Below are 20,031 nucleotides of genomic sequence, written 5' to 3'. Positions count from 1 at the left end.
GCATCCCCAGTGGTGCCAGTGCACTCTCTGGACTCATTGCACTGCATCCCCAGTGGTGCCAGTGCACTCTCTGGAGTCTCTGCAGTGCATCCCCAGTGGTGCCAGTGCACTCTGTGGACTCACTGTACTGCATCCCCAGTGGTGCCAGTGCACTCTCTGGACTCACTGCAGTACATCCCCAATGGTGCCAGTGTACTCTCTGCACTCACTGCAGTGCATCCCCAGTGGTGCCAGTGCACTCTCTGGACTCACTGCAGTGCATCCCCAGTGGTGCCAGTGCACTCTGTGGACTCACTGTACTGCATCCACAGTGGTGCCAGTGCACTCTCTGGACTCACTGCACTGCATCCCCAGTGGTGCCAGTGCACTCTCTGGACTCACTGCACTGCATCCCCAGTGGTGCCAGTGCACTCTGTGGACTCACTGTACTGCATCCACAGTGGTGCCAGTGCACTCTCTGGACTCACCGCACTGCATCCAGAGTGGTGCCAGTGCACTCTCTAGAGTCACTGCAGTGCATCCCCAGTGGTGCCAGTGCACTCTCTGGACTCACTGCAGTGCATCCCCAGTAGTGCCAGTGCACTCTGTGGAGTCACTGCAGTGCATCCCCAGTGGTGCCAGTGCACTCTGTGGACTCACTGCACTGCATCCCCAGTGGTGCCAGTGCACTCTCTGGACTCACCGCACTGCATCCAGAGTGGTGCCAGTGCACTCTCTGGACTCACTGCAGTGCATCCCCAGTGGTGCCAGTGCACTCTCTGGACTCACTGCAGTGCATCCCCCGTGGTGCCAGTGCACTCTCTGGAGTCACTGCAGTGCATCCCCAGTGGTGCCAGTGCACTCTCTGGACTCACTGCACTGCATCCCCAGTGGGGCCAGTGCACTCTATGTAGTCATTGCGCTGCATACCCAGTGGTGCCAGTGCACTCTCTGGACTCACTGCACTGCATCCCCAGTGGTGCCAGTGCACTCTCTGGACTCACTGCAGTGCATCACCAGTAGTGCCAGTGCACTCTCTGCACTCACTGCACTGCATCCCCAGTGGTACCAGTGCAATCTCTGGACTCACTGCAGTTCATCCCAAGTGGTGCCAGTGCACTCTCTGGACTCACTGCACTGCATCCCCAGTGGTGCCAGTGCACTCTCTGGAGTCTCTGCAGTGCATCCCCAGTGGTGCCAGTGCACTCTCTGGACTCACTGTACTGCATCCCCAGTGGTGCCAGTGCACTCTCTGGACTCACAGCACTGCATCCCCAGTGGTGCCATTGCACTCTCTGGACTCACTGCAGTACATCCCCAATTGTGCCAGTGTACTCTCTGCACTCACTGCAGTGCATCCCCAGTGGTGCCAGTGCACTCTCTGGACTCACTGCAGTGCATCCCCAGTGGTGCCAGTGCACTCTCTGGAGTCTCTGCAGTGCATCTCCAGTGGTGCCAGTGCACTCTCTGGACTCACTGCACTGCATCCCCAGTGGTGCCAGTGCACTCTCTGGACTAACTGAACTCCATCCCCAATTGATCCAGTGCACTCTCTGGACTCACTGCACTGCATCCCCAGTGGTGCCAGTGCACTCTCTGGACTCACTGCAGTGCATCCCCAGGGGTCCCAGTGCACTCTGTGGACTCACTGTACTGCATCCACAGTGGTGCCAGTGCACTCTCTGGACTCACCGCACTGCATCCAGAGTGGTGCCAGTGCACTCTCTGGACTCACTGCGCTGCATTCCCAGTGGTGCCAGTGCACTCTCTGGACTCACTGCAGTGCATCCCCAGTGGTGCCAGTGCACTCTCTGGACTCACTGCACTGCATCCCCAGTGGTGCCAGTACTCTCTCTGGACTCACAGCACTGCATCCCCAGTGGTGCCAGTGCACTCTCTGGACTCACTGCAGTGCATCCCCAGTGGTGCCAGTGCACTCTCTGGAGTCACTGCACTGCATCCCCAGTGGTGCCAGTGCACTCTCTGGAGGCACTGCAGTGCATCCCCAGTGGTGCCAGTGCACTCTGTGGACTCACTGTACTGCATCCCCAGGGTGCCAGTGCACTCTCTGGACTCACCGCACTGCATCCAGAGTGGTACCAGTGCGCTCTCTGGAGTCACTGCAGTGCTTCCCCAGTGGTGCCAGTGCACTCTCTGGACTCACTGCACTGCATCCCCAGTGGTGCCGGTACACTCTCTAGAGTCACTGCAGTGCATCCCCAGTGGTGCCAGTGCACTCTCTGGAGTCTCTGCAGTGCATCTCCAGTGGTGCCAGGGCACTCTCTGGACTCACTGCACTGCATCCCCAGTGGTGCCAGTTCACTCTCTGGAGTCACTGCAGTGCATCCCCAGTGGTGCCAGTGCACTCTCTGGACTCACTGCAGTGCATCCCCAGTGGTGCCAGTGCACTCTCTGTAGTCATTGGGCTGCATCCCCAGTGGTGCCAGGGCACTCTCTGGACTCACTGCACTGCATCACCAGTGGTGCCAGTGCACTCTCTGGACTCACTGCAGTGCATCCCCAGTGGTGCCAGTGCACTCTCTGGAGTCACTGCACTGCATCCCCAGTGGTGCCAGTGCACTCTCTGGAGGCACTGCAGTGCATCCCCAGTGGTGCCAGTGCACTCTGTGGACTCACTGTACTGCATCCCCAGGGTGCCAGTGCACTCTCTGGACTCACCGCACTGCATCCAGAGTGGTACCAGTGCGCTCTCTGGAGTCACTGCAGTGCTTCCCCAGTGGTGCCAGTGCACTCTCTGGACTCACTGCACTGCATCCCCAGTGGTGCCGGTACACTCTCTAGAGTCACTTCAGTGCATCCCCAATGGTGCCAGTGCACTCTCTGGAGTCTCTGCAGTGCATCTCCAGTGGTGCCAGGGCACTCTCTGGACTCACTGCACTGCATCCCCAGTGGTGCCAGTTCACTCTCTGGAGTCACTGCAGTGCATCCCCAGTGGTGCCAGTGCACTCTCTGGACTCACTGCAGTGCATCCCCAGTGGTGCCAGTGCACTCTCTGGACTCACTCCACTGCATCCCCAGTGGTGTCAGTGCACTCTCTGGACTCACTGCACTGCATCCCAGGGGTGCCAGTGCACTCTCTGGAGGCACTGCAGTGCATCCCCAGTGGTGCCAGTGCACTCTGTGGACTCACTGTACTGCATCCCCAGGGTGCCAGTGCACTCTCTGGACTCACCGCACTGCATCCAGAGTGGTGCCAGTGCACTCTCTGGACTCACTGCACTGCATCCCCAGTGGTGCCTGTGCACTCTCTGGACTCACTGCAGTGCATCCCCAGTGGTGCCAGTGCACTCTCTGGACTCACTGCAGTGCATCCCCAGTGGTGCCAGTGCACACTCTGGACTCACTGCACTGCATCACCAGTGGTGCCAGTGCACTCTCTGGAGTCACTGCAGTGCATCCCCAGTGGTGCCAGTGCACTCTGTGGACTCACTGCACTGCATCCCCAGTGGTGCCAGTGCACTCTCTGGACTCACCGCACTGCATCCAGAGTGGTGCCAGTGCACTCTCTGGACTCACTGCAGTCCATCCCCAGTGGTGCCAGTGCACTCTCTGGACTCACTGCAGTGCATCCCCCGTGGTGCCAGTGCACTCTGTGGACTCACTGCACTGCATCCCCAGTGGTGCCAGTGCACTCTCTGGACTCACTGCACTACATCCCCAGTGGTGCCAGTGCACTCTCTGTAGTCATTGCGCTGCATCCCCAGTGGTACCAGTGCACTCTCTGGACTCACTGCGCTGCATCCCCAGTGGTGCCAGTGCACTCTCTGGACTCACTGCAGTGCATCACCAGTGGTGCCAGTGCACTCTCTGCACTCACTGCACTGCATCCCCAGTGGTGCCAGTGCACTCTCTGGACTCACTGCACTGCATCCCCAGTGGTGCCAGTGCACTCTCTGGACACACTGCACTGCATCCCCAGTGGTGCCAGTGCACTCTCTGGACTCACAGCAGTGCATCCCCAGTGGTGCCAGTGCACTCTCTGGACTCACTGCACTGCATCCCCAGTGGTGCCAGGGCACTCTCTGGACTCACTGCACTGCATACCCAGTGGTGCCAGTGCACTCTCTGGACTCACTGCACTGCATCCCCAGTGGTGCCAGTGCACTCTCTGGAGGCACTGCAGTGCATCCCCAGTGGTGCCAGTGCACTCTGTGGACTCACTGTACTGCATCCCCAGGGTGCCAGTGCACTCTCTGGACTCACCGCACTGCATCCAGAGTGGTGCCAGTGCACTCTCTGGACTCACCGCACTGCATCCCCAGTGGTGCCAGTGCACTCTCTGGACTCACTGCAGTGCATCCCCAGTGGTGCCAGTGCACTCTCTGGACTCACTGCACTGCATCCCAAGTGGTGCCAGTGCACTCTCTGGACTCACTGCACTGCATCCCCAGTGGTGCCAGTGCACTCTCTGTAGTCATTGCGCTGCATCCCCAGTGGTGCCAGGGCACTCTCTGGACTCACTGCACTGCATCCCCAGTGGTGCCAGTGCACTCTCTGGAGTCACTGCAGTGCATCCCCAGTGGTGCCAGTGCACTCTGTGGACTCACTGTACTGCATCCACAGTGGTGCCAGTGCACTCTCTGGACTCACCGCACTGCATCCAGAGTGGTGCCAGTGCACTCTCTGGACTCACTGCACTGCATTCCCAGTGGTGCCAGTGCACTCTCTGGACTCACTGCAGTGCATCCCCAGTGGTGCCAGTGCACTCTCTGGACTCACTGCAGTGCATCCCCAGTGGTGCCAGTGCACTCTCTGGACTCACTGCTCTGCATCCCCAGTGGTGCCAGTGCTCTCTCTGGACTCACTGCACTGCATCCCCAGTGGTGCCAGTGCACTCTCTGGACTCACTGCACTGCATCCCCAGTGGTGCCAGTGCACTCTCTGGACTCACTGCAGTGCATCCCCAGTGGTGCCAGTGCACTCTCTGGACTCACTGCACTGCATCCCCTGTGGTGCCAGTGCACTCTCTAGAGTCACTGCAGTGCATCCCCAGTGGTGCCAGTGCACTCTCTGGACTCACTGCACTGCATCCCCAGATGTGCCAGTGTACTCTCTGGACTCACTGCACTGCATCCCCAGTGGTGCCAGTGCACTCTCTGGACTCACCGCACTGCATCCAGAGTGGTGCCAGTGCACTCTCCGGACTCACTGCAGTGCATCTCCAGTGGTGCCAGTGCACTCTCTGGACTAACTGAACTGAATCCCCAATTGATCCATTGCACTCTCTGGACTCACTGCAGTGCATCCCCAGTGGTGCCAGTGCACTCTCTGGACTCACTGCACTGCATCCCCAGTTGTGCCAGTGCACTCTCTGGACTCACAGCACTGCATCCCCAGTGGTGCCAGTGCACTCTCTGTAGTCATTGCGCTGCATCCCCAGTGGTACCAGTGCACTCTCTGGACTCACTGCACTGCATCCCCAGTGGGGCCAGTGCACTCTCAGGAGTCATTTCAGTGCATCCCCAGTGGTGCCAGTGCACTCTATGGACTCACTGCACTGCATCCCCAGTGGTGCCAGTGCACTCTCTGGACTCACTGCAGTGCATCCCCAGTGGTGCCAATGCACTCTCTGGACTCACTGCAGTGCATCCCCAGTGGTGCCAGTGCACTCTCTGGACTCATTGCACTGCATCCCCAGTGGTGCCAGTGCACTCTCTGGAGTCTCTGCAGTGCATCCCCAGTGGTGCCAGTGCACTCTGTGGACTCACTGTACTGCATCCCCAGTGGTGCCAGTGCACTCTCTGGACTCACTGCAGTACATCCCCAATGGTGCCAGTGTACTCTCTGCACTCACTGCAGTGCATCCCCAGTGGTGCCAGTGCACTCTCTGGACTCACTGCAGTGCATCCCCAGTGGTGCCAGTGCACTCTGTGGACTCACTGTACTGCATCCACAGTGGTGCCAGTGCACTCTCTGGACTCACTGCACTGCATCCCCAGTGGTGCCAGTGCACTCTCTGGACTCACTGCACTGCATCCCCAGTGGTGCCAGTGCACTCTGTGGACTCACTGTACTGCATCCACAGTGGTGCCAGTGCACTCTCTGGACTCACCGCACTGCATCCAGAGTGGTGCCAGTGCACTCTCTAGAGTCACTGCAGTGCATCCCCAGTGGTGCCAGTGCACTCTCTGGACTCACTGCAGTGCATCCCCAGTAGTGCCAGTGCACTCTGTGGAGTCACTGCAGTGCATCCCCAGTGGTGCCAGTGCACTCTGTGGACTCACTGCACTGCATCCCCAGTGGTGCCAGTGCACTCTCTGGACTCACCGCACTGCATCCAGAGTGGTGCCAGTGCACTCTCTGGACTCACTGCAGTGCATCCCCAGTGGTGCCAGTGCACTCTCTGGACTCACTGCAGTGCATCCCCCGTGGTGCCAGTGCACTCTCTGGAGTCACTGCAGTGCATCCCCAGTGGTGCCAGTGCACTCTCTGGACTCACTGCACTGCATCCCCAGTGGGGCCAGTGCACTCTATGTAGTCATTGCGCTGCATACCCAGTGGTGCCAGTGCACTCTCTGGACTCACTGCACTGCATCCCCAGTGGTGCCAGTGCACTCTCTGGACTCACTGCAGTGCATCACCAGTAGTGCCAGTGCACTCTCTGCACTCACTGCACTGCATCCCCAGTGGTGCCAGTGCACTCTCTGGACTCACTGCAGTGCATCCCAAGTGGTGCCAGTGCACTCTCTGGACTCACTGCACTGCATCCCCAGTGGTGCCAGTGCACTCTCTGGAGTCTCTGCAGTGCATCCCCAGTGGTGCCAGTGCACTCTCTGGACTCACAGCACTGCATCCCCAGTGGTGCCATTGCACTCTCTGGACTCACTGCAGTACATCCCCAATTGTGCCAGTGTACTCTCTGCACTCACTGCAGTGCATCCCCAGTGGTGCCAGTGCACTCTCTGGACTCACTGCAGTGCATCCCCCGTGGTGCCAGTGCACTCTCTGGAGTCTCTGCAGTGCATCTCCAGTGGTGCCAGTGCACTCTCTGGACTCACTGCACTGCATCCCCAGTGGTGCCAGTGCACTCTCTGGACTAACTGAACTCCATCCCCAATTGATCCAGTGCACTCTCTGGACTCACTGCACTGCATCCCCAGTGGTGCCAGTGCACTCTCTGGACTCACTGCAGTGCATCCCCAGGGGTCCCAGTGCACTCTGTGGACTCACTGTACTGCATCCACAGTGGTGCCAGTGCACTCTCTGGACTCACCGCACTGCATCCAGAGTGGTGCCAGTGCACTCTCTGGACTCACTGCGCTGCATTCCCAGTGGTGCCAGTGCACTCTCTGGACTCACTGCACTGCATCCCCAGTGGTGCCAGTACTCTCTCTGGACTCACAGCACTGCATCCCCAGTGGTGCCAGTGCACTCTCTGGACTCACTGCAGTGCATCCCCAGTGGTGCCAGTGCACTCTCTGGAGTCACTGCACTGCATCCCCAGTGGTGCCAGTGCACTCTCTGGAGGCACTGCAGTGCATCCCCAGTGGTGCCAGTGCACTCTGTGGACTCACTGTACTGCATCCCCAGGGTGCCAGTGCACTCTCTGGACTCACCGCACTGCATCCAGAGTGGTACCAGTGCGCTCTCTGGAGTCACTGCAGTGCTTCCCCAGTGGTGCCAGTGCACTCTCTGGACTCACTGCACTGCATCCCCAGTGGTGCCGGTACACTCTCTAGAGTCACTGCAGTGCATCCCCAATGGTGCCAGTGCACTCTCTGGAGTCTCTGCAGTGCATCTCCAGTGGTGCCAGGGCACTCTCTGGACTCACTGCACTGCATCCCCAGTGGTGCCAGTTCACTCTCTGGAGTCACTGCAGTGCATCCCCAGTGGTGCCAGTGCACTCTCTGGACTCACTGCAGTGCATCCCCAGTGGTGCCAGTGCACTCTCTGTAGTCATTGGGCTGCATCCCCAGTGGTGCCAGGGCACTCTCTGGACTCACTGCACTGCATCACCAGTGGTGCCAGTGCACTCTCTGGACTCACTGCAGTGCATCCCCAGTGGTGCCAGTGCACTCTCTGGAGTCACTGCACTGCATCCCCAGTGGTGCCAGTGCACTCTCTGGAGGCACTGCAGTGCATCCCCAGTGGTGCCAGTGCACTCTGTGGACTCACTGTACTGCATCCCCAGGGTGCCAGTGCACTCTCTGGACTCACCGCACTGCATCCAGAGTGGTACCAGTGCGCTCTCTGGAGTCACTGCAGTGCTTCCCCAGTGGTGCCAGTGCACTCTCTGGACTCACTGCACTGCATCCCCAGTGGTGCCGGTACACTCTCTAGAGTCACTGCAGTGCATCCCCAATGGTGCCAGTGCACTCTCTGGAGTCTCTGCAGTGCATCTCCAGTGGTGCCAGGGCACTCTCTGGACTCACTGCACTGCATCCCCAGTGGTGCCAGTTCACTCTCTGGAGTCACTGCAGTGCATCCCCAGTGGTGCCAGTGCACTCTCTGGACTCACTGCACTGCATCCCAGGGGTGCCAGTGCACTCTCTGGAGGCACTGCAGTGCATCCCCAGTGGTGCCAGTGCACTCTGTGGACTCACTGTACTGCATCCCCAGGGTGCCAGTGCACTCTCTGGACTCACCGCACTGCATCCCAGTGGTGCCAGTGCACTCTCTGGACTCACAGCACTGCATCCCCAGTGGTGCCAGTGCACTCTCTGTAGTCATTGCGCTGCATCCCCAGTGGTGCCAGTGCAATCTCTGGACTCACTGCACTGCATCCCCAGTGGGGCCAGTGCACTCTCTGGACTCACTGCAGTGCATCCCCAGTGGTGCCAGTGCACTCTATGGACTCACTGCACTGCATCACCAGTGGTGCCAGTGCACTCTCTGGACTCACTGCAGTGCATCCCCAGTGGTGCCAATTCACTCTCTGGACTCACTGCACTGCATCCCCAAGGTGCAAGTGCACTCTCTGGACTCACTACACTGCATCCCCAGTGGTGCTAGTGCACTCTCTGCACTCACTGCAGTGCATCCCCAGTGGTGCCAGTGCACTCTCTGGACTCACTGCACTACATCCCCAGTGGTGCCAGTGCACTATCTGGACTCACTGCACTGCATCCCCAGTGCTGACAGTGCATTCTCTAGACTCACTGCACTGCATCCCCAGTGGTGCCAGTGCACTCTCTGGAGTCTCTGCAGTGCATCCCCAGTGGTGCCAGTGCACTCTGTGGACTCACTGTACTGCATTCCCAGTGGTGCCAGTGCACTCTCTGGACTCACTGCAGTACATCCCCAGTGGTGCCAGTGCACTCTCTGGACTAACTGAACTGCATCCCCAATTGATCCAGTGCACTCTCTGGAGTCACTGCACTGCATCCCCAGTGGTGCCAGTGCACTCTCTGGAGTCACTGCAGTGCATCACCAGTGGTGCCAGTGCACTCTGTGGACTCACTGTACTGCATCCACAGTGGTGCCAGTGCACTCTCTGGACTCACCGCACTGCATCCAGAGTGGTGCCAGTGCACTCTCTGGACTCACTGCACTGCATTCCCAGTGGTGCCAGTGCACTCTCTGGACTCACTGCACTGCATCCCCACTGGTGCCTTTGCACTCTCTGGTCTCACTGCACTGCATCCCCATAAGTTCAAACGCTGCTTTATTTATTTATTTAAATGCCATTTTTCTTATTTAGAAGGATTTCCATAGGGTGACAGGCCTTTAATGACACTCACGACTCAGAAACATTTGCCGATGCAGTCAAACGGTGTCTATTAACGCGAGGCACTGAAGTTAATTGGTATTAAAAATGAGCCAAAACGAAAGGCAAGTATCTGCGTGTCCAGCAGAATGACAGCGATCATCACCATTTGATCAGCCTTCCCTGTGAGGTCTATCTGCAAGTTACTTTGAGGTAGCGCTAGAAAGAAGCGGTTCGTCCAGAGCATCCCTGCAAAAAGAAACATCCACGGCTTAAGTACCATTTACTCTTTTGGTATCCTTTTAAGTACTTTTTACCCGTTTCGGACTCCTGCCTTTTCCCGGCTCACTGATGACAGCATTAGTAGCCCCTCAAGCTACTGTCCTACAGCCTTTCCCATCAGTGAAGAGATAGGAAAAACCCCACTACTTCTTGGAAGAGAAAACCAGCAGGTTTTTGAATAAAAGCACTCTCTGTTGCAGCTAGGTACAACGAAAAGAGTTTATGAAATCATTACGGGACATTCTTGTAGAAAACTTCCTCAAGCTTGGAAGAAAAAAAAACATTTCAGCTAAGTAAAACAGAAAATAACTGGAAGAAGTGAAGTCTGGTGGTGTTGGAAAAGTTGCTTCAAAGACTTGTTTAATTAAAAAGAAGGAAAAAAGCAAGTTCCTACTGCAATCCCATCTTTGTCAAACTGATGGCGGGCACCAGTACGATGTGTTCAGCTAACACAGGCTGGAAGTTGTAACTGCAGCTGTGAAGTTTACCCAGTAAAAAGACTCCGCAAAGCATTCTAGCAGTTCCGATGCAATCACTGCTTCCTGAATTTGTGACTCACGGTTAACACGGCAGTACAGGAAGAAGTCTGGCATTCACTGTGCTCTTACGGTAAAGAATCTGCACTGCGCACACCATCCCAAGCCAGGTATGCGCTCCTAACAGGAAAGGACGATAGGCTGATAAGTCTCAGCAGAGGGAAAAAGACATCAGAGAACTACTTTATAACAGCAGCACGCGGGCTGCAACCAACGTTCTCTTCCTCTCATCATTTTCATTTCTGTGGACTCCAAGAGAATACACTCCCAACATTTTTCAGCTCTGGAGAACAAACAGCCCAACCAATCTCATTCACTGAACTACAAAACTGGTATTTTCGCTATCTAGTCCGGAAAAGGAGGCGCACGTCTCTAACGTACAGTGTAGAGACCTTGTTAATAGGCAAAGTCTGCATAAAATAGGTGGCCACAGCCTGATTTTCTGACGTTCAGGGCCTTGGGTCACACACCACCACAGCATCAGACTTAATGAAGTCACCAATCTATGTGGGCCTCTCGTTACACAGGTCACATGTTATGGACCAACCTCTCAAAGGCCAAAAACCAGCACTGATACTGCCGGGCCAACACATATCTGTAGCATCCCATTTCTGGGTGACAACACAATGAATGTTTCCACAAAGTACTCGATGCAACCTAACTACTGTGTTTGGTGATGCAAAGCAAGCCGTGTCAAAGCAGCGTAGCACCCAGGCACATTCCTGGAAGATGTTTTGCTGCTCACGTTGAAGAAAATAGATAAAAAAATCCTGTGCAGTTTGCACTTCTGAGCTCAAGTACCACAGCTATGCACTACAATTGAAGTGGCATCAAAGCTTGTAAGGTTTTGAAGCTTCAGCACTGCCATCCAAAGTCAAGGAGGCTGCATCTATTATCTTGAATTTGCCCCAGCTCAGTCCCCTGAAACAATTCCATAGACACGTACAAGCAACCCTTTTCCCACCCAGATTCTTTGCTTCATCTATTGCACCTCTACCTTGTGTCATATTCTTATTAATCTGCCCCTCAAAAGACTCCCTGGCTCACACAAAGAAGCAACCCAACAAATCCCTGTTCCCAGCCACGTTGCTTTCATGCTTTGGGAAGAGTTAACTGCAACAGCTCTAACTGTGATGCCACCTCACCCCCTCCACCTATGTGAGGTTCTTTGCCTTCTGTCTCCTCCTACGTCTACACCTGCACTAGAACCAGGAAGAATGTGCTTCCTACAATACTCCAAGAGCCTCTTCTGTTTCAGGATGTCATCATTTCAATTCAGGACTGAAAGTATTCCTAGCAAAAACCCAACAGCTAATAGCTAACAGAAGCAGTTGCTGGTGATCAGCTACAAGTAACCTGGAAGTACTGAGGAGTCACAAAAGAGAATTTGCATTACATTTAAGAACAGCATGCAGCTTAGGACCACTGCTTTCACTGACTACACTAAGCCATAAAAAAGAATTGGATTCTTACCTGCCATCACAGCAATTATGGTTTATGTTGCCCCCAAAACACACATGGCAGTACCAGAACTGTGTCAACTAGCTTTAACAGCTTCCCCAGCTATTAAGTACAGTAATTTCTGCTTCCTTTTTTTTCTTGGAGGAATATTCTTTTGTTTCCAGCCTCACTTACTTATTATACACACTGTTAATTAGCAACTATTTCTCCATACTCATAGGGTTATGGAGTCCCTATGACTGGAAAAGACTCTGTACCCTTCAAGATAAAGAACAGCATAAAGGCAGCAACTCGCAAGACTGCTCTAGCTTAAAGCAAAGCTTTCCTCATTGCTCTCATCTCCTTTGACTTGAGTACTGTCATCCTTCTACCAGAGCTTTAAAAACTTCATTACCACGAATGAAGGAAGACCAGAGCAATCAGAGAGGGTAGCAGAGGGTATAACTTAAGGAGCTGTTACTAGGATTTTTTTGTTGTTCCTGGTGGACTATTTTTCTCCTTGCCAGCAAGGAGGGAAAACCAGCAAGTTGTTTTCTCCAAGATTTTTTTTTTTTTAGGTTTAAGAACACGGATTATGTTGTAGCAATTTCTTCGCTGTAAAACGTCAGCTGAGAAGTCTAACAGTAAGAAGGGCAAGGGAAAACTGAATGCTGATGCAGAGAGTGCCAGCAGACATCATCCTCATTCCATGGGATGTTTGTAGCTATGGCAGTTGAAGTCTACACTTCCATATGCTTAACATACCCTATTTATAAGCCAATTTTAGCTGACCTAGCATGTATCAGTAGTACAGTTAGAGCCAGCAGCCTGCAGGAAAAAGTGGGCACAGGTGTTTCCATAGCAAGGCCTGTGAGTGTCTCCCATACATACTTCCAGTCTAAGCAAGCACATGAAAGGCTTGGCTTGTCGCTTACCTAAGGAACCAGGAAAACAAGGGGAAGCTAGATTTTGCTTGTGTCCTAATGCCCATATAAAAATAAAGACAGATGAAATACCCTTACTACCTTGTTAAATTCCATAAGCCGGAAGAGAACGTGCTGCACACAGGTACAAGTAAAATCTCTTGCTGGCAGGTTTGCAGAAACAAATTTTTTATTTACACAGGCAAGTCTATCTTTAGACCCCATTTACCTCTTTACATTTCTCGAATATTTACATGACTTCATGATGCTCCAAGAAGGGAGTGATGAACAAAAAGATTACAGAAACTGTCAAAAGCATAGCAAAAAAAACCCAACCTATCATTGTGCTTTAAAACTTATGAGCTAGAATAATGTAGAAGAAATGTAGTTTTAGCACTTTGGTCCTAACGGTCATGCTCTAGAAGACACTTAAATAGCAGAGGGGATTTCAGAAGTGACCGTATCCAGAGGTTGCCAGTGACAATTCATGAGTGAATCGTAGAGTTCTTCGCTTGTCTCCGTGAATTGTCTGTTCATTTCATCAACATCCAAGTAGAGCTGTGGATCTGAAAATAAAAGCCTGGTAAGTCCAAGTATCAAATCTGAGGCATGCACACAAAAAAACTTCATGTGAAATGGCTAATAAAATGTATTTTAAGCTAAGTGTAATAAGCTATTAGATCTACTAATTTTAGTGAGGTATTTAGTCCTCTAAAATTTTGAGCCTCACAACTCCAACTTTTGGGAATTTGTATATTAGAAGGCTGGGACTAGAACTGTCTTTCAAGATAAAGACAAAGACAATGTTTAAGATAGTAAAGATAACGTTTAAGGATAATCAGCCATGAAACCCTCCCAAGAGTCATTTAATTCACTTCTACGGCAATACACGTTACATAGGATAGTTTCTAAACACTAACACAAAATGCCTCCACGTGAGGTACTTTGCAAACCTTCCAGGACACAAATATGTTTTGTACCGTATTTGTAAGTGCAAGCTGAATCCTCCTTTTGGAATCTGCAACATAAGCTTTTACCTCAGGGTGGAGAACAAAGCTTTTGCATATTACTGAGTTTCTAATATAAAATCTGTTTAGCGGAACCAATACAAAGAACAAAATTCTGTCTTAGACCATTTTCAAATGGGAATGAAGGCACAGGTACAAGAAACCTGCTGCGAAGCATTGACAGTGTCCCGTTTTACTTGATGCGGTCAGTGTATGCTGTATCAGCTTTAAAACCCCAGCTGATTGCAGATCAACCCCACAGAGGTTTGACCTCAGCTGAACTTTCAAGATGTTCTTCATCCAGTAGAGGTTGGCTTGTATTGTTAAAAGGCACAAGGATGGCTAAACTCAAGTGACAATGATAGAACCCTTATTACCGTCAGTAATTAGGTCATCACCGATTGCAGTCATAACTGAAGATTCCTGAAAGACAGAAAAGGCTAAGTTTAATCATAACTCATTTCAGAAAGCATCACAGATTCAAAGTGCTGCAGTCTCAACCCATTCCTTCTTCCTACAACTACAAGGATAGATGGCATTTTATCTACTTATTTTTAGAAGAAAGCCAATATTACAGTACAGGTTGGAAGGGACCTCCGGAGGTCACAACTAATACATTGACCACGATAAGACCACTTACAACAACTGTTTAATTTGCTTTAAGCAAAGCAAATCAGAAGAACAGGAACAGAAGAAGCGTACGCAATTATGCTGTCAAAACCATTCTTTGGTATGCGTGAACAAATAATGGTGTATAAATCACTAATTCTATGGATTTACTATTTAAGCACTTAAATACAAACACCTCTGAATGGAATCTGCTCTTTTAACTTCACACTAAGCAGAAAGCATGTTTTCAACTTCGGATTCTTTTTGCTGATTCACACAAATCTGTACAACATATTATCTGTGAAATATTTTCTTTACAGCAAGCGTGCAGTATCTTTACCTCAAAAACAGCTGGAGCCATTAAAGAATCTCCTAAAGAGCAGTCTCCAACAGCTTGCATGCTGTCATAGGGAGCATAGGAGCTGTAGTTGTAGTCAGCGTAAGCATCGTAACTCCGCTGCGAGTAGTAGTTCTGGTAATCTTGGCAATAAGCATTATAGTTGTATGACTGGTACCGCTGCAATTCTGCTTTCAGTCTGAAACATGAGAAGTTGCATACAGTCAGAGAACAAGAGACTGTAAACCCAGTTCTGAACTTAAACAATTTGTCAGCTTACATACTTCAAAACTTAAAAGGAAGCTTTCCTAAACAGTCACCTAAGTGACAGCTTAAGTCACAGCTCAAAACCTCATTTCTATAGAAGCAAGCATCCTCACCTTTGCCAATACCAGAAGGAATTGTTCTCATGGATTAACTCCAGAGCCTTGACATGGTTACCTGTACACATCAAGTATTTTTAGCGTTGGCATAAGCAAGCTGCTGCTAAGTCTCTGTGCTTTGCTAAAGACTGATTTAAGACCAGAGACATTTATCAAGCACAGCTGCTTTAAAGATGCAGTCTTAACCCTTCTATCTTTTGTTTGGTTAATTAATAGATCTTATTTCCAGAAAGAAGTGAATGGAGTCAGATTATCCATTTCCATTGGTTCTTAAGAAGAAAGGGCCTGCTGATTAGATTTCACTACTTTCCCTTTCAAGATTTTCTCAGGGGCAGCTTCAGACTAATGACAAGAACCAAGACAAGTGCTATCTGTACTAAAACTGAGGTACACTGCATAAAGAACATTCAGATAACCCAGCTGCATATTCAAAAAAAACCGCTGTTTAGACTTGTCTTCACTGATTCTGTACAGGCAGACCTCCTGTGTTTGCAGTGCCCAGTTTCTCTGACTTGAATTGGGGATGCAGAGAAGTGAGTTCTATGCTTTTGGGGAAGAATACAAGCTGAAGGCATTCTGAAATAGCTTCCAAACTCAGCAAACATGAGGGACAAACTAATCCAATGGCTGGGTATTTCAATGCTAAGAGAGCACGGTACTCAGCCATTCAGAAACGTATTACTGATGTGTATTTTAATACCTACATTTGTTTCAATACTGCAAAGCTACACAAGTTCTAATAAAGAGGTAATCCATTGTCTTGTTACTGTAGTAAACAAACAGAAGATACATCATCTTAGGTCTTCTGCTTCCAACTGCACTCTTCCTACATACAGTTGTGTAGGGAAGGAAAATCTGAAAATACTGTTGACGTTCTTCTGGATAGCCGAAGCAAGAAAACATGTTTGTGGCTTATTCCTGTTTTCAAAATAAAACAATATTAATTTAATCAAAAAATTTTGGCAAAGAAGTTTGGACAGTGCTCTCTTGGAGAAGAGCATTTCCATTCTAAAGCAGAAGGAGGCAACATTTGCAGAATTATGCTAGGTAAACAGAAACAGAAGTGTCATTTTTTACTATTTAACAGAACACACAAGCTAACCTCATGAACATACTGAAATTGTTTATATGAAGTCCTGTTTTGTCAGTATCCTGGATCAAAGTTCATCAAATTTGGTATCAATTCTTTAACCGTTCAGAGACCTGAATTGCCTTAAATAAGTGATAGAACTGAGCCGGTAGAGTAAGAAACCCTCTCAGGAAGTGCTAAGCTTTAAACTCCCCATTGCCCTAAGCTCATGAAAAGCAAAGAATAGCATTCTAAACCTGTTCTAGTAATAACGCCTTTGGCTTTCTCCCTGCGTTCCCATTTTTCCCCCCCACTTCTTTCCTGTCAACCCACTGTAAAACTAGTTATGTGCTTCTCTCAAACTAGAGGGAAAGCTCTAAGAACAAGAACTCCCTAGCATATAAAACCACTTCTTGTCCCTTCTACCTTATGCAGGCCCAAACCTGAAAATATTTACCAATGCATTCAGCTTTGCTACTGTTGAGAAACAAGGCTGGTTACAATGGCAGCTAAGCCCAAGTTGCGCTGTCTGGCTAGACTTAACAGTTGGATTCCCCCAGCCATCCTGAAGCAGGTTGATGAATCCAGGGAGTCAAAACATAGGACTTCTGCATTTCTGGTTTTGTAGACTGCATCCTGTGTACAGCCACTACAGCAAGGGCCACAGACTTTCCAAAGGCAGAGCTACAAGAATCTGATTATTTAGAATAACTGTATCAATGCACAACTCCTTGGTTACCTTTTAGAAATTCCTATGCTCAGCCGGATTCCTTTTCCCCCCAGACCTGGTGCGTTCTGGCAGTCTTGCAGTGCCCTCATCTGATCACCTTGCTCACCAAATCTGACATAGGCATACCCTCTACTATTTTCAAAAGGGAGAAAACCAATTCTAGTATGCATAACAGTTACAAAGCTAACGAATTCAGTTTCTGTCTTCTACAAAAAACAGAAGATAGCAGCTACTATAGCTTCTATTACTTAAGCAACCTCTCTGGCATGTGCACGTGCACAGAAAAGGCTTTCACCAAATTAAAAAACTTGGGCCAGAAGCAAAAAGCTTATTCCTTGGTAGCATTAAGATGCAACTCACTGAGAGCCAGCAAAACAATACATTTTAAGTGCTCTCTGCGTAAGTAATCAGATTCCATATTTCTGCATATACAGCAGTTAATCAGTTAGCACTAACCCACTCCTTTTGGAGCCACAAACTTTATTGGTCACAAACACCAAGAGCTGGCTGTAATTATCTGAACCAGTATTAACCGGTACCTCTGAACTCTTCAAACAAAAATATTTTTCAGGTGCTCTTAGAAGAACAACATCAATTGCCTGCAACAATTTGATGGCTTTGCTAAACGGAGCACTGAAAAGCACAGTGGTACAGTTTCTTTTGTAGCCTGTTCAGAAATTATAGCCCCATGCCTACAGCTTCAAATCAGGCCAAGCTTACCAGCCCAACTCTTACAGCTTAAGTTCACTGCACTCGAATGCCTTCAAGACGTGCTTTTAGGAGCCATGGAGAAGAACCCTCTGGTAAGACCACCATTATAAAGTACTGAGTGTTGTTTTACACTTAAAATAGAACTATCTGTTACAGTCATTCATCAGCTTTCCCTAGGCTGCTGCTCTCTCACTACTGAATGTGATCCTGCTCTCAGTTTCCCACTAACTTTTTCCCCCAGCGGTTATGGCCTCTTTTCATCTATGACACTTTTAAGGGACTACACCGTGTTGAAAAATGCTGGTTAACATTTCCTTTTACACAAGGTGCCTCATCGAATTTTCCTGACTAAACCAAACCCCAGAACCTTAACTAGAAGAGGAAGCACACAAACACACACGCCTCCCTGGCCACCATATCTCCCCAAAACATATCTGTTCAGTAACAGACCAACTGTAAGAATACTGCGATTAAAATCAGTATAGCTCTATACACTGCTTTTGTTCGGGATTACTAGCTAATGTCCTTCCCCTTACCCCTTCTGGAATTAATACTGAATTCTGTACTCCAAAACGCGGTTCTTAAGTCATACAAATGACATTTAACAATCAGAATTTTTCCACACAGTGATCCTCAATAAAAACTTCAATCCTCTACTGCAGTCTTTCAACAAATTAAAGGAATACAAAACTGGCTAATAACTGTTCAGTGATTTTTGGACCTTTGTAGCACTAGAGTAACAGCAGTACACTCTGCAGCATAGTTGCAAGTACGTGGGAATAAGATACTCTCTCTCATCTCTTTTTTTCTCTGAAAAGTGTGAGGCCTCTATTTCACCCTACTAAAGATTTTACCACCAACTGTACTGCTAGCATTGAGACACTGCAACTTCTGTGCTTGTATGAGATGCAGGACAGGTTCCTTAAGGTGTCGCAATTTTTTGTCTAAACCTAGTGTTGAGATCAAAAAAGGGATTGCTACTAATTGCGTACGTATCAATAACCAGGACAGAAGACATGCTGCATATAGGAATTAAACTTTTTCTAAAGCTCTAGTACATGAACATATCAAATCCCACAGATTTTTTCTAGTATGGTTTCAGAGGTCTTACTTGATGGACATAAGCGCACAAGTGAAGACAAAAGATACTCTGTTTACCTGAAGTACTGGTTTGGACCCCAAATGGAAAAGCTGGCTTTGCTTGCTCAGGTTCCTTCTCTGATGGTTTAACGAAACTGAAGTTGAACATAGGTTTTGCTGTGCTCTCTTCTTTTGTACGCTCGGACTTCCCAACTGAAAAGCTAGGCTGTGTCTTTGACTCTTCAGTGTCAGCTTTCTTTCCAAACACTAACGGAGCAGCAGTAGTGACAGAATCCTGCTTCTCTTCTGTCCTTCCCAAAGTAAACTGTGAGGCAGCTGCAGACTCTGCACCTGAACACTCTGAGTGAACACCGAATGTAAATGATGGCAAGGCAGCATTTTGTGGACGCAGTCGCAGTACCAAAACCTGAAGAAATAAGTGAATGTCAAGTCCGTAACCCACGGTGTATCTGCAGTACATGAAGGTTTGAACTACATTCTAGTCCTGATCTTTCCAGTCAAAACTGTTTAAAAAACAACCCACCAAACAGTAAAACAAACAAGAAAACCCCATGCTTCCTCTCTACATAAAACTTTTCACAATTGTGTTTTCTGCCCACCACCTGGCTTTAAAAAGTATACGAACTTCTTTGAAAGATCATGTTTTTAGTCTGAACTCCAAATGAACAACGTGTAGGGCATGTAAAGAACAAGCACGTCATTAATGAAAGCTTTTCTCTAAAAAGGATAAACTTATTCTTGGGGAAAAGTGTGGAAACAGATGTTATCTAGGCAATATTCCTACAGGAAAAACGAATAATTTTGCCACACCTCAAAGGAAAAAATAATTGTGCTTAACAGGTAAGAAAATAAAAAAAATCAGAGCAAACCAAAAAATAAATCACAGAATATGCATCCTCGTTTTAATCATTAAGGATTACCTTTGAGCTCTGCTTTGGTGCTTGGCTTTGCACTTTCACAGGCTACACACTTCGTGGCCTCTGCTTTGTTTTGAACCAAGCAGGTCTCCCAATCCCAGCTTCCTTCAGGCTTCTTGAATTTGTCTAAATCCAGAAATTCTCCAGAAGGAGCAGAAAATGCAGATGCACTGCTACTGGTCACAGGTGTTGGACCCTCTGTGAGACAAACAAGACAGTTAACCATCCTGTTTGAACATGAACTATAAAATGAACATTAACTTTTAAATTTGATTTGTCAAATCCCACAGAAATGTTCAAAACTACTCCGCAACTCCCCCCCCCCCGCCCCTGAAAAAAA

The 20,031-nt window shown here is 49.6% G+C and overlaps 1 protein-coding gene across 1 annotated transcript; it reads right to left on the bottom strand.

The window, feature by feature from the left end:
- Nucleotides 1-13,782: 13,782 nt before the first annotated feature.
- Nucleotides 13,783-19,896, bottom strand: LOC136790909 (tRNA selenocysteine 1-associated protein 1-like). Its single transcript, XM_066997737.1, has 5 exons — nt 19,695-19,896; nt 18,832-19,180; nt 16,972-17,094; nt 14,784-14,979; nt 13,783-14,257 (listed from the first exon to the last, which is right to left on the bottom strand). Exons 3-5 carry the CDS (start codon nt 17,049-17,051, stop codon nt 14,183-14,185), a joined length of 351 nt encoding a protein of 116 aa, XP_066853838.1. The 5' UTR covers nt 17,052-17,094; nt 18,832-19,180; nt 19,695-19,896; the 3' UTR covers nt 13,783-14,182.
- Between the last annotated feature and the right edge of the window lie 135 nt (nt 19,897-20,031).

Source organism: Anser cygnoides, chromosome 5 (genome assembly GCF_040182565.1).
Source record: "Anser cygnoides isolate HZ-2024a breed goose chromosome 5, Taihu_goose_T2T_genome, whole genome shotgun sequence".
Taxonomy (NCBI): domain Eukaryota; kingdom Metazoa; phylum Chordata; class Aves; order Anseriformes; family Anatidae; genus Anser; species Anser cygnoides.
This window is presented reverse-complemented; position numbering and strand designations above follow the sequence as displayed.

What these genes read in the sequence shown, in the direction of transcription:
- LOC136790909 (XM_066997737.1), bottom strand. Translation starts at nt 17,051, where the DNA reads ATGAGGGCACTGCAAGACTGCCAGAACGCACCAGGTCTGGGGGGAAAA. An exon ending in AGCATAGGAATTTCTAAAAG is followed by an intron (nt 14,980 to 16,971) that starts GTAACCAAGGAG and finishes CTCATGTTTCAG; the next exon opens with ACTGAAAGCAGAATTGCAGC. An exon ending in TGGCTCCAGCTGTTTTTGAG is followed by an intron (nt 14,258 to 14,783) that starts GTAAAGATACTG and finishes TCTGTCTTTCAG; the next exon opens with GAATCTTCAGTTATGACTGC.